A 15,289-nucleotide genomic window follows, 5' to 3' on the forward strand; every position below is an offset into this window, starting at 1 on the left:
CCCAAGGTTTACAGTTATTCAACTATCTCTGTCGCTTTCATATATTAACAGTTTAGAGCTTAATTATATAAAAAAAATATGAAACCATTATTCTATGCTAATTTAGTTAATTGTAGGATAGAAATTTAAATGTAATAAAATGATTTAAAAGAAATTTAAAGTGCCTACGTGGTAACTGTAAACCTACTTTGGGGCCACCGTCTATATAATCAAACATATACGCATACATAATCATACGCTGCTGATTGTATATACTCCGCCAAAATAATGATGATAACAATGATGATGATGATGATGACGAAGATAATAAGAACAAAGGCAAGAGCAGGGGATGATATGGAAAGTGTTTATTTTTTTATTTATATATATATCTATATTTCACACATACAGAAAATAAAACTACGTACAAATACCACAGTCAGCTTCAATATCATTGTTGTTTTTACTGTTGCGATCATCATCATCATCATCATCACTGTCAAGAGCAAACATCTCCTCCTTTCTTCTTCCTACTTTTAATTCCACCTTTGTCAACTCACAGTGGGCTCACTTCATCTCCTCCTCCTCCTCCCCCACAGCTACCTATCATAATTGCACCTGCTGCATTGGTTTCAAGTCAGCTGACACCTGCAATGAAAAAATAAATTATTCAATAAGTAGAGCCAAGTGAAATCCTAGTCATGACCAATGAGTGGTGTCACGTAATTGGCACCTGTGCCAGTGGAATGTAAGAAGCATCTTTTTTGAATGTTGGGCCTCATGGAGGCAAGGTAGACGATGACGGTGGCACATAAAAAACATCTTTTGAGCATTGGGCCTCATGAAGGCAAGGTAGACAATACCAGTGGCAAGTAAAAAGCACCTTTTGAGCGTTGGGCCTCATGGAAGTAAGGTCAATGATGCCGGTGGCACATAAAAAGCACCTTTCAAGTGTTGGGCCTCCTGGAGGCAATGAAAAATGACCGAGACTTTTGGCATTATGCCATGCTTGAGAAGGAAAACCCATCAAACCTACTCAGGCTACACACATTTCATAGAGAGTAGAACCTCCGAAGTGGAAAGCATCCGAGCGAGGTGTATACTGCAGGCTACTTTTCAGGCCACTGGTATTGTGATTTAATGAAGTTTACATTGTCATTAGGAGGCCCATGTTACTGACTGAATCCTCCATGTGTTAACATGGAGGATTCAGTCAGAATGCATAGAGAGCACACTTTGACTGGAGAATATAATTGTGAGGAACTATTGTTCCTGAAGGTTGTTTATTAATATTTTCTATGGATTGCTTGAAGCTCGCTTTCTTACTACACCACAATCCTTGGGTCTTACATTTATATACATATCGTTGCTATTATGTAAAAGTGTCGTAAGTCCAAAACGTTGCTTTTTCAGAAAATGAAAAAATAGTTTTACCATTTCATTTCTTTTTACATTAGCAACAGTTTCAGGGTAACAATAATACTTTGTTGGGTGCATAAAATTGTAACTCCATTCATGTATGAGATTTTTCAGTCACAAATATTTTTGCAAAACTGTTGTATGTGGGACTTGCTACACTTTTGAAAAATGCTAAACTGTTGTACCACACTTTGACAATTTTCATATCTTGGCATCTGAAGCAGCTGGAGATACAATAGTTTGACCAAAAGAACTGGCTATTGCAAGCAAAAATAAATATTGAAAAGAAAAGAAAAAAATGGCAGTTTAAAACAATAGCAATGATATATATATGTATATATATATATATATATATATATATATATATATACACATATACATATATATATATATATATATATATATATATATATATATATATCCTGTCTTGTTTTCTTTTCCGTTTGTTTTCCTGTCTTGTTTTTTGTCCGCCATTACATTCCTCCATGGCACAGGTTTAATTTGTGTATACAAATTTAATTTGCGGTCCATGGGAAGAGCCGTTTTAACAATGCGTCCTGCCCAACTCTTCGAAATGCCGGTGTTAAAACGGGGGTAGCTGATGAAGGAAAATGTTCTCTATGTGGCTTGTGTGTTTTCTGTACTCTGGTTATTATTATTTTCTTGTCTACGTTTTGTTTGCAATGTCCTGTACCCAGATATGCACCTATATATACAGGTAGATGTAGGTATGCACATACCTGTACGTATATATGCATATACTCATTTATTATTTGTTATATATATACATATATAAAATCGTCTGTATTGGCTTTTACATTCAACATGGACACCTGATCATTCCTTACCTTAAACATACAACCTGTTTTTTCAACAATGTCTTCTACATTGAAACCTTCCCCAATTTCTATAAGGGTCATCCCTGTTTCAGGGTTGATTTCAAATACTGCTTTCTCTGTAATAATCATGTCGACACATCGTTTACCAGTCAAAGGGAGGGAGCATTCATTCAGAATTTTGTACGTGCCATCCTGAGAGAGAAAAAAAAAACAAGAAAAGGCTTACATTTTACAAAAATGTTTTGCGTCATAAGAATTTTTATAAATTTTTCAGGAGAATGTGAAGCAATTCTGTTTTCGGAACAGTGGATCTCGAAGCATACATAAAGCTATGAATAACAGCATTAGGTAGAAAATCTCTTTTCGGATAGAACAAGTCAACCCAATATTTACAAACCTATTACACTGTATAACAAAATTAAATTTTTTTTTTGAAAATTTAATAGAAGGTTTTTAATTTAGATCACTTAAAAACAAAGTTGGTGTCCTAAAACCAAGGACAGCCAAGTGCACATTGGTATTAAAAAGGGTCAAACAACTCACATTTGTGTGTGTGTGTGTGTGCCTGTGTTATCATCATCATCATCGTCGTCATTTAACGTCCGCTTTCCATGCTAGCATGGGTTGGACGATTTGACTGAGGACTGGTGAAACCGGATGGCAACACCAGGCTCCAATCTGATTTGGCAGAGTTTCTACAGCTGGATGGCCTTCCTAACGCCAACCACTCTGAGAGTGTAGTGGGTGCTTTTACGTGTCACCCGCACGAAGGCCAGTCAGGCGACCCCAAATGACAGCCAGTGCTAACTTACCTTCGCATTATGTTCCATGGTTACAATGACTTTGGTGTTTTTACTGGACACAAGATCCATAGCACCTCCCATACCTTTCACCATTTTACCCTACCAAAAGAAAAAAAAAACATCAACAGCAAAAATACTTTCTGTTATAGGCACAAGGCCGGACATTTTTTGGAGGGTGGGGGAAGAGGAGGCAGTCAAATACATTGATTCAAACACTTGGTCGGCGCTTATAGGAATTAACATTTAACAATTTAGATGGAGTCAAAATGCATGTAGATAACTCTTTTTTCTTCAAAACCAGTCAAATTTTATGCTGATGGAATGTTTAAATTGCCTCACAGATGGACAAAGGTCATCAATAATAATGGAAATTATTTCATTGAATAAAATCTATTGAAAGATTAATTATTTTGCATATTAAAGGACGCTCAGAACTTTCCATATAACCTAATATGTGTGTGTGTGTGTGTGTGTGTGCTTCCCCTTACTACTTGACAACCAGTGTTGGTGTGTTTACATCCCTGTAACTTAGCAGTTTAGTAAAAGAGCCCGATGGAATAAGTACCAGGCTCATAAATAAAAAAAATAAGTACAGGGGTCAATTCATTCAACTAAAATTCTTCAAGGCAGTGCTCCAGCATGGCCGCAGTCAAATGACTGAAACAAGTAAAAAGATTTATGTACGGATGTGAGAGTTTGTCTTTATACCCCACTGTAGTTTGACAAATGGCGTTGATTTTTTTTTTTTTTTTATATGTCCCTGTCATTCAGCTGTAGAATGATGGGAACAGGCTTGAAAAAATAAAAATAATTTCTAGGGCTGATTTGTTTGACTAAACCCTTCAAGGTAGAGCCCCACCATGGCCACAGAGTAATGATTGAAACAAGCTGAAAAAATTGTGATTGGGATGGTAAGAGAATATACACCCTTAAATCGTAAGTGAATCTTTGATACACTGACAGGGGCATAAAACAAAAAAAAAACAAAACAAAAAAAAAATGAAACCAGCTTGATTGATCATAGTAGGGTGTTTTGAGTCATGGGTATGCTGGATCTGGGCTGTCCTGGGGCTAAATGACAACCACACTGTGGGTCGTGGAGATTGAGATAGAAAATCAGTAGAAAGACCGAACAGAACTTACAGGAATCATCCAATTTGCCAAATCTCCAAACTGTGAGACTTGCATTGCTCCAAGAACTGTAAGTCCAATGTGGCCCCTGGTGGGAGATAATTGATAGATAGAGATAGAGAGACGGAGATGGGCAGATGGACAGACTGATAGACGGTCAGACAGACGAACAAATGGACAGACAGATGGATGGGCAAATGCACAAACATGGAAGGACAGACAGGTGGACAGATGGCCCAATAGATGGACGATTGAATAGACAGACAGCTGGACAGATGGATGAATGAACAAATAGACAGAGATACAGACAGATGGATAGACAGTAGGAACAATAGAAGAATGGACAGATGGATGGTCAAACAGATGGATGGAGGGACAGACAGACAGACAAACAAACAGACTGACAGAGAGATAGACATACAGAAACGAATAGACAGACAGACAGATACATCTGTGTGAGTGTGTATGTATGTATCTGTGTGTGTATATGAAAAGAAAGATGGGTAGACAAGGGTGGAGAGAAATACACAGTGTACTAGGGCACTGCATATAGTAAGCTCATTATTATCATTATTATTACAAACTGACAGACAGAAAGACAGAGAGTCAACTAGACAGACAGTTAGGTAGGTAAGTCGACACAAAAAAAAACAAAAACAGACAAATACATGGACAGGTAGAAGATAAATATACAGAGACAGGTAAATAGACAAAGAGACTGGCAGAAAGATAGGCACATGGATAGATAGATAGAAAGAGAAAGAGAGAAATAGAAAGACAAATGTAAATAGATAGAAAGAAAGAAAAAGACATGCAGATAGACAGGGAGATATATAGACATATAGACAGATCTGTAGACAAATAGGTAGATAGACAGGCAGATAGATAGATAGATAGATAGACAGACATGGACAAATAGAGTAACAGACAGACAAATGTAGATAGATAGACAGAAAGACAGACAGATGTAGATAGATAGACAGAAAGACAGACAGATAGGTGTGGAGTAATAAGAGATGGGATGAAAATATAGGGGAGGACAGAAACTTAGGGATGGGGAAATGTTGGAAGGGTAGATGGCAGCAGTGTGTTGTTGGGGATGATGGGGAAGACAAAGGACTGGAAATTGGGTGAAGAGAAGTTGAAAGGGTTACAGTGAGGAAAACAACTAAAGAACTGACAGACAAATAAAATGTAACTCACCCTCGAATCATAGCAAACGACTCATCGCTGGAGAAGAAAGAACTTCCAGCAATATTTGTTACTGTCTCTTTACCTGCATTGATGAGGTCAGCATCTTCTTCACCAGGTAAGGGAAATGGTCCCTAGTGAGAGAAAGAGAGTAAAAGAGAGAAATCTCTTTAAAGACAGATGGAAGGCTGGACAGAGGGATGAATGGACAAATAGACAGAAATACAGACAGATGGACAGACAAATGGATAGACAGTAGGGTTCAGTCCCGCTGCGTGGCACCTTGGGCAAGTGTCTTCTACTATAGCCTCGGGCCGACCAAAGCTTTGTGAGCAGATTTGGGCCGACCAAAGCCTTGTGAGTAGACGGAAACTGAAAGAAGCCCATCGTATATATATGTATATGTGTGTGTGTATGTTTGTGTGTGTGTGTGTATGTTTGTATGTATGTGTTTGTCCCCCCCCCCATCATCGCTTGACAACCGACGCTGGTGTGTTTACGTCCCCGTAACTTAGCGGTTCGGCAAAAAGAGACTGATAGAATAAGTACTAGGCTTACAGAGAATAAGTTCTGGGGTCGACTAAAGGCGGTGCTCCAGCATGGCCACAGTCAAATGACTGAAACAAATAAAAGAATATATATATATATATATAATACACACATATATACATATACTATTCGAAACGCCTGTGTTAGAATGGGGGCAGCTGATGAAGGAAAATGTTCTCTATGTGGCCTGTGTGTTCTGTACTCTGGTTATTATTATGTTTTTGTCTACGTTTTGTTTGCAATGTCCTGTACCCAGATATGCACCTATATATACAGGTAGACGTAGGTATGCACATACCTGTACGTATATATGCATATACACATTTATTATTTGTTTATATATATATATATATATATATATATATATATATATATATATATATATATATTAGTTGTAGTTCCTCTTGTTGCCCTGTACATTGGGCAGCAAGACATCCCTAGTCATCCCTATTTTGAGCATAGTTTCCTGCTTCTTCCTGGATGATGATGAGAGGCTTCAAATCTTTGAAGGTTGGTGTGCCATGCCTACTTGGGTCCCCCTCTTTTTCTTCATCCCTCTGGTGTTTCCCATTAGCATTGCCGCCTGCAGTGCAACGGAGAACGTGTCGCATCCCATATTAGGTATTCACTTCATTTGCATGGCAAGAGGGTTTGTAGAAAGATCCGCATTTTTATTCAAAGACAGGCTGAAGTATACAAATGACACTCGACCACTGAAAATGCCGAGAACGTGACACGATCTCACGGACGAAACAAAGAGAAATGCCGACAACACTGAAATAGTCACACGTATATATATTTAAAAAAATATCAAGGGAGGTAATTACCCAGTAGTGGTTACTTCCCTTGTACCAAGCCGTGACTACGATAAAAAAAAAAAAAAAGAACATCGTAGTTGAATATTTCGTTCTTGGATTTGGTTTGTAAGATTCTTTATGGGTGAGTTCGTGTGTTGAAGCATATTCTGTTGTGTCTGGGGAGAGTCATTTTCTTTTTGTGCCTTAATAGAATCACCGGTAAAATTTCCACTTAGTCCCTTATTTTTATTTTCCTAAAATGTTCGCTGTGTCTTGCAACCGTTTCAATAGTCTTGCGTTACTTTTTGTTTGTTTGCGTGCATATGCGTGTATGTATGTATGTGTGTATATGCGTATCGGCCTTTGCTTTTTTCCTTGGATAACACTGGCGGCGTGGAGAGGGGAGGCCGGTATGCATGGGCGACTGCTGGTCTTCCATAAAACAACCTTGCCCGGACTTGTGTCAGGGAGGGTAACTTTCTAGGTGCAATCCCATGGTCAGTCATGGCCGAAGGGGGTCTCAGATGTATGTGTGTGCATCTGTATGTATGTATTCTGCATATTCATGTGCTTGCATGTCCGTGTTTGTGTATTTTTTTTATGTATGTGTGTGTGTGTGTGTGCGTGTGTTTGTATATGTATGTACCTCTGTCTCCTTGTGTGTGCGTGTGCGAATGTGTGTATTTTGCAACTATGTACCATGTTTGTATGTATGGATGTGCATCTCCATATGTGTCCTTGTGTGAAGTAAAGTGTGTGTGTGTGTATATATGGTCATGTATTGAATGAAACACAAATAAAAAGTAAATAAATCGTATTTAATAAAAAAAGAAGAAAATGGCACTCCGTCAGTTACGACGACGAGAGTTGCAGTTGATCCGTACAACGGAACTATCTGGGCAAGTGGTTGAGTTCTCCTCAGATTTGCGTACCTTAACGTAATTCTCTGGGAGATTCAGCCTAACACAATGTCACAAGGCTGGCCCTTTGAAACACAAGTCCTACACAATGTTGCCAGCTGAGTAGAGTGGAACAACATGAAATAAAGCGTCTTCCTCAGGGACACAACCTGCTGCCGAGAATCGAACTCACGCCTTTACTAAAACAGGATATATTTATAGAGCAGCACTGTAGCAGAACTTTAGCAATGATTATAATGTTAAAGCCTGGACTATATTTCCGTTTATACAGCATGAGCGTTAAGGAAGCTTGCTTCCCAACCACTTGGTTCCAAGTTCGATACCACTGTGTGGGACCTTGGGCAAGTGTCTTTTACTGTAGCCTCAGGCCGACCAAAACCTTGTGAGTGGATTTGGTAGATGGAAATTGAAAGAAATCCGTTAAATATATATATATATATATATATATATAAGGGCATTACTACAGAATAATGCCACACACTAGACTCCAATAATTTTTTCCCTTATGAATTTTTTCACGCTAGCTTCTTGATAAAATTCTTGCAAAAGATTTTATCCTATTATTTTAATTAATTATATATATATATATATATATATATATATATATATATATATATATATATATATATATATATATATATATATGACGTGGCTGTGTGGTAAGAAGTTTGTTTCCCAACCACATGGTTCCAGGTTCAGTACCACTGTATAGCACCTTGGGCAAGCGTCTGTGGCGGACTCTACTGGAGAGAAAGAGAAATAAATGAGAGTACTGCGTTTTTGTGATGGTGATATCAAATTTATTTATGTCTCCTGTAAACAATACATCTTGTAGCTTGGTAGAAGTGTGAAAACCAGTAGAATAAAAGAAGAGTAGTTTACTTGGAAAACAAGTGAGGGTTGGCAACAGAAAGAGCACCCAGCCAACAAATATTGTCTCAATAAGTCTTGGATGATGAGGAAGTGGAGAAGAAGCATACATTAATCACATAGGATGAAGGTGGATAAAATGCTTTCAATAATAAAGCTGTTCAGAGTTCACCCAGGCCAAAACAATAATAAAAAAAACATCAAAGGAACAGCGATGCTTACCAAACCAAGGATTCCATTCTCGCTTTGTAAGTGGACTGTGATGCCAGGTGCGATGAAGTTGCTGGCTAACATTGGCATACCAATTCCAAGATTCACTGGTTTGCAGAGAGTTAAGGAGAGTAAATCAAAAGCTCTTTTCGTCTGTGTGTGTGTGTGTGTATGTGCAAGAGTGGACCAGATTCATACAAACTGAAAGTCCATCATTATTAAAGGGAAAAGGACCGTAAATGCATTTAGGGGCGACTGATGAGGTAGCGGAAGGAATAAAGAGAAAAGTAAGGGAATGGAGAGGGATTGTAGGAGGATGTAGAGGGTAAGTCAGGAAATGTAGATGATTATAGAATGATGGTAGGGAGATTTAAAGGATTGTAGAGTGATTATAGGGAAATGTAGAGAATTGTGAAGAGATTGTAGGCAACCGAAGAGGGTTGTAGAGGGATTGTAGGGAAATGTAGAGAATTGTGAAGAGATTGTAGGCAAATGAAGAGGGTTGTAGAGGGATTGTAGGGAAATGTGAATTGTAAGATACTACAAGGATATGTAGGGGGCTGTAAGAAGGATTGTTGGGAATTGAGGAAGATTGTAAAGAGAATGTAGGGAACTGCAGAGAATTGTAGAGGGGTTGTAGAGAGAAAGTCAGGAAATGTAGATGATTATAGAATGATGGTAGGGATTATAGGGAATAAAGGAAATGTAGAGGGATTATAAAGAAATGGTAAAGGACTGTAGAGGGATGCAGAAGATCATAAACAGATTGTAGAGAGAGTGTAGAAGAATTGTAGGGATGTGTAGAGATTTATAGAAGGATTGTAGAAAAATGTAGAGGACTGTAGAGAGATTTTAGGGAAACGTAGAGGAATGTAAAGGAGTTGTGAATGACAGGAGATAGAGTGTATCAGATAGAAGGCGGCGAGCTGGCAGAAACGTTAGTACACCAGGCGAAATGCATAGTTCTGAGTTCAAATTCTGCCGAGGTCGACTTTGCCTTTCATCCTTTCAGGGTCGATAAATTAAGTACCACTTATGCACTGGAGTTGATGTAATCGACTTAATCCCTTCGTCTGTCCTTGTTTGTCCCCTCTATGTTTAGCCCCTTGTGGGCAATAAAGAAATAAGATAGAAGAGTTATCGTAGGGAAAATACAAGGGATTGGAGGAAAAGGTAGAGGAATCATACAAAACTGTGTAAGGATCACAGGGGACAGTAGAAAGTTATTATAGGGAAATGTAAGAGAGTGAGAACAAAAAAAGATGTTCTGATGCAACATTTGATAAATTTCAATGCAACTCTACCTACCAATGACTCAGCTCTACTTCATCATACCATCACCACAACAACAACAACACAAACAATAATTTGGAGATTAAAAGATGGTGGAAAGGATACCGTACATGCCGTCTGTGAACTCGACAGCCACTCGTTTTATTATGCGTTCTCGTAGTTTTGCAGCAGGAGATGGAGGTTTCGAATCTTCTTTGTCTTCTTTCCTCAAACGTAAACGCTGATCAGAGAAAGAGAAAGAGAGAGAGAGGGTGATAATATTATTTGACTGTCATCAATAAATTGGTAGAAAGACAGATGTGTGTTTGTCTGTAGGTCTGTGTATGTATATATATGTGGTGGTGCTGAAAAGTTACTGGCTTTAAGGATATCGCGACAAGCCTCTACCATAGGTTCCCTCAACTGCTAGGCTGTGGCACTTTTTCACACAGCTATCCTCATCCATTCTCGCCACATGACCATACCAGTGCAGTCGTCTCTCTTGCACACCACATCTGATGCTTCTTAAGTCCAACTTTTCTCTCAAAGGTACTTACACTCTGTCGAGTATGCACAATGACATTACACATCCAGCAGAGCATACTGGCTTCATTCCTTACAAGCTTATAATAATAATAATATATATATATATATATATATATAGATAATATAATATAGGATAAAATCTTTATAAGAATTCATCAAGTAGTCAGCGTGAAAAAAACCCCATAAGGAAAAAAAACTCATCGTTTTTTTTCTCATAAATATATATAATTTATATAAGGGCATTAACTATATAGTAATGCTTCACGCTTAGAGGGACTAAATAAGTCAAAAACTACCAAAAAATAAGCAACATATTTACCGAAAGCGAGGAAATGCAACTTTCAATGTTTTTAAGAGATTAATTTTGAAAGTTGCATTTCCTCGCTTTCGGTAAATATGTTGCTTATTTTTTGGTAGTTTTTGACTTATTTAGTCCCTCTAAGAGTGAGGCATTACTATATAGTTAATGCCCTTATATAAATTATATATATATATAATGATGGGCTTGTTTCAGTTTCTGTCTACCAAATCCACTCACAAGGCCGTTGCAGAAGATAGAAGACACCTGCTCAAAGTGCCACACAGTGGGACTGAACCCAGAACCATGTGGTTGAGAAGCAAACTTCTTACCACCAATGCCACACCTGTGGCTATTATATACATGAGTCTACATGTACAAGTGTGTGTGTTTGTGTGTGCAGTCCTACATTCACTCCTTTTACCCCCACACAAAATGTTGGCCCTTGGTCTTCTGGTATTCTCTACGTGCATATAACTTTTCTGCAGTCATTCACTTGTAAGCATTTTAAATCATGGTGTCTGATTTGCGGAAGCTTTGGTTACTATTTCTAAACAACAAGTCGAGTGTCCATGTAGGGGTACCCTCTCTGAGGTTAGGGACTGAAATGCAGCAGGGGGTTGGGGGGGGGGAGAACAGGGAGCAAAAGGAAAGGAGGGAGGAAGAGAACCTTACTTCGATTCGCTTCTCGTAGTGGGATCCTCGGATTACTCTTTGGACGTAGATGTGCGGCAGATGAATGTCTTCGGGGGCAAATGTGCCAACATCAACAATTTCTTCAACTTCGGCTATTGTTATTTGGCCAGCTTTGGCCATTGGTGGGTTGAAGTTCCTTGCTGTCTTTCTGGGACACAGAAAAAACGAAAAAGAGATCACCATCATAACAATTATAGACACCAACATTCAACACTCATCATCATCATCATCAACATCACTATCATTATAATCAACAACACCATCACCATATCAATCGAAAATACTATCATCATCATCATCATCATCAACATAATAATAAATCACATTACCACCAACATTATAAACACCACCACCATCACCATCTTTGTCCTCATCTCCATCATCATCACCATCAACATTACCTTTATGATTATAAATACCATCATTATTATCATAAAAAGCACTGGTGCTGGTGCCACATAGAAAGCACCCAGTACACTCTGTGGAGTGGTTGGCGTTAGGAAGGGCATCCAGCTGTAGAAACCATGCCACAACAGACAACCAGCCTTACCAGCGCCTGTCAAACCGTCCAACCCATGCTACCATGGAAAACAGGCATATGCTGATGATGATGTGCATTCTGAGTTCAAATCATGTGAAGGTCAACTTATGCTTTCAGGTTTGGTAAACAAAATGCACCAATCAAGAATGACAGAATAGCAGAACCGCTATGCAGAAAGGACAAAGTTGGGAGCATAGGTAACTACTAGCCTTGCCCAGGTATGAGAATTCATGACGGGAAGGGGTGTGGACAGGATGTAGTACAGTGGTTCCCAAAGTGGACAGTATTGATCCCCTGGGGGCAGTGGAAAGTTCCAAGGGGGCGCTGAAGAAAAGTGGGGCAATAATGGGGTAGCAATTCATATAAAAAGTTGGGCAATAATAAGGTAGCGATTTATGTAAAAACATCAAAATAATGGGTTTGTTAGGTTAAGTTTCATTTGTGAAATACAGTTGCTTTGAATTTGCTTCTGAAAGAGGTCTGTGTTTGTGATGGTCAGTTGGGGTGGGGGCACTAGCAATGTGGCCTGGGTGTCAAGGGGGCGGCAGCCCGAAAAAGTTTGGGAACCACTTTTTCTCAGTAATCGATAAGATAACAGTAATTGACTGACTGACCGACCAAAGATAAAATACAGTAATTGACTGACTGACCAAAGATAAGTGGAAGGGTGTATAAGAGAGAGACACTTACCGAAATATAAGGTTACCAGCTTTGTCAGCCTTCCAGGCTTTTATGAGGGCGTAGTCGCCTGTGATGGCTTCTTCCATTATGTAGTTTACACCATTAAATACTCTATTCTGGAAGATAGACAGATAAATATATAGATATATATAGACAGAGGTGAGAGAGCCAGTGAGACTGTGAGAATGCAGGGTGGAGTATGAAACAGAAATAATGTCAATGATATATATATGTATATATATATATAGTAAGAGGAAGGATAGAATATCCAGGCAGATACCAAATTTCTCTTAGTAAAATGCCAAGGCTGGTTCCTTCAGATGGTGCATTTTTTGGTGAACATTCTTTAGCTCCCATGTGATGTTACAGTTGATTTCTTGGCTACTTAGAGTGTGAAGTACAATATTGATAATAAGGGGAATGAAGAATTTGAACATTCAAACTCTATGTTTATTTCCAGTGAGTTTAATTTTAGTAATTGTCTGGCATGTTTCGGACAATTGGGATGAATAAACCAACTAGTGGCTGCATAGTAAGAAGCTTGCTTCCTGACCGCATGGTTCTGGGTTCAGTCCTACTGTATAGCACCTTGGGCAAGTGTCTTCTACTGTAGTTTTGGGCTGAGCAAAGCCTTGTGAGTGGATTTGGTAGACGGAACTGAAAGAAGCCTGTCGTATATATATATATGTGTTTGTGTGTCTGTGTTGGTTCCCCCACCATTGCTTGATAACCAATGTTGGTGTGTTTATGTCCCTGTAACTTAGGGGTTCAGCTAAAGGGGCAGAGAAAATAAGTACTAAGCTTACAAAGAATAAGTCCCAGGGCCAATTTGTTCGACTAAAGGTATATAAATGAGGAATACATATATATATACATGTATATACACGTGTATATATATATATATATATATATTTACGTACAAACATACCCATAGGCACATACATATTACATGTGTTGAGAAGGGAGGATTATTGCAGTAGTTCGTGTTTTTCCAAAACAGACATGGAGCCTGACATGGGACGAAGTGGAGAGAACATGTGGAAGGGGTAGCCCAGGAAGACATGGGACGAAGTGGCGAGAAAGGATCCTCAGGAGGGGATGATGGAACCAAGACTCCTGGTGGTTTGCCGTGCTTGAAAAGATACATCAAACTAGGTAAAAATATGGTTGCCCTTGCACAAAGGATCATCCTTTGCAACCCTCTCTTAATCTTGAGGGCTCATAATTGATGGGGCCATGTAAAAGGCACCCGTACCAGTGCTGCTTAAAAACATGCAGTACACTCTATGAAGTGGTTGGCATTAGGAAAGGCATTAAGCCATAGAAACCTTTCCAAAACAGACATGGAGCCTGAACAGCTCTTCGGCTGGTCAGCTTCTGCCAAACTATCCAACTCTATGCCAACATGGAAAACAGACATATGATGACGATGATGATGATATTCAAAGAGGACTGCTCCATTGGTTAAGCAGTGGTCAATTGTCCAGTAAAACTTACCTCCCGTGTTGGACTTGCCAGAGCGACATCACCATCAGATTTGTATTTGATAGGTGCCCCTCCTTCATGGATTAATGTACCAAAAGCTGTTGGTGTGAAAAAGGCTGGGATGCCAGCCCCACCTGCCCTGATCTTTTCAGCCAAAGTACCCTAGAAAACAAGAGTTAGACAATTTCAGTGACACAGAGAAAATATAAACAGTAAAATTTCATTGAGACAAACGTCAGGGGTGCATGCAATACAAGGGAGTCCAGTTATGTTATTTTCACCCCATGTAACCCGTCAAATCTGGTTGGATAATCATGTTATCTCCTCTGCAGCATAACACCTGTTTTTATCTCTCTGTCACACATTAACCTTTCATCATCTGACACATGGTCACCTCCTCCATTGTCCCCTCCCCTTTCAAAGGTTCTTTGTCTTGCAAGTTACTTGGTGGCCCTTCCAGTGCTGGTGCAATATAAAAAGCATCCAGCCCACACTGTAAAGTGGTTGGCATTTGGAAGGGCATCCAATTGTAAAAACCATGCCAAAACTGACCTCACCTATGCTTGTGCCTCGTAAAAAGCACTCGGTCAACTCTGCTGGGTGGTTGGTGTTAGGAAGGCCATTCAGCCTTAAAAAGCCATACCAAAACAGATAGAAGTCTAGTACAGTTTTCTGCCTGGTCAGCTCCTGCCAAACTGTCCAACTCATGGCAGTATGGAAGGTAGACATTAAACAGTGATGATGATGATGATGATGATGATGATGATATATATATATACCCAATTCAAACCTCTGTATCACGTCACCTATTCTCACCACCTCCAATGTTCCTCAAAGACATGTCCCAACACATCTTCATCATCATTGCTCACACTACTGCTCTCGTTATTTTACCCTCCAACTTACTCTCTTTTCCTTTCCAACTGGGGTATCCTGTGTCCTGTAGCAAGACACCTATCAAGGACCCTACATATTTTTAATCTCTCAATTGCTACAAAGACAACCTCTTCCCAGTTGAGGGATTATTGTCTTTTTTATCTTTTTTCCCTTGCAGGGTACTTG

General features: G+C 39.2%; 1 protein-coding gene across 1 annotated transcript in view; it reads right to left on the bottom strand.

Moving 5' to 3' along the window:
- Nucleotides 1–332: 332 nt before the first annotated feature.
- Nucleotides 333–15,289, bottom strand: part of LOC106877113 (succinyl-CoA:3-ketoacid coenzyme A transferase 1, mitochondrial-like) — a 28,485-nt gene continuing 13,528 nt past the window's right edge. Inside the window, exons 5-14 of the mRNA XM_014925906.3 lie at nucleotides 14,240–14,389; nucleotides 12,752–12,858; nucleotides 11,500–11,668; nucleotides 10,107–10,221; nucleotides 8,721–8,815; nucleotides 5,375–5,496; nucleotides 4,184–4,259; nucleotides 3,050–3,139; nucleotides 2,247–2,429; nucleotides 333–627 (exon numbers count right to left, since the gene is read on the bottom strand). Coding sequence (XP_014781392.1) covers nucleotides 586–627; nucleotides 2,247–2,429; nucleotides 3,050–3,139; nucleotides 4,184–4,259; nucleotides 5,375–5,496; nucleotides 8,721–8,815; nucleotides 10,107–10,221; nucleotides 11,500–11,668; nucleotides 12,752–12,858; nucleotides 14,240–14,389 — 1,149 coding nt within the window. The 3' untranslated portion in view covers nucleotides 333–585. The remainder of the gene's footprint in view (nucleotides 628–2,246; nucleotides 2,430–3,049; nucleotides 3,140–4,183; nucleotides 4,260–5,374; nucleotides 5,497–8,720; nucleotides 8,816–10,106; nucleotides 10,222–11,499; nucleotides 11,669–12,751; nucleotides 12,859–14,239; nucleotides 14,390–15,289) is intronic.

Source organism: Octopus bimaculoides, chromosome 25 (assembly GCF_046866305.1).
Source record: "Octopus bimaculoides isolate indiv1 chromosome 25, ASM4686630v1, whole genome shotgun sequence".
Lineage (NCBI taxonomy): Eukaryota > Metazoa > Mollusca > Cephalopoda > Octopoda > Octopodidae > Octopus > Octopus bimaculoides.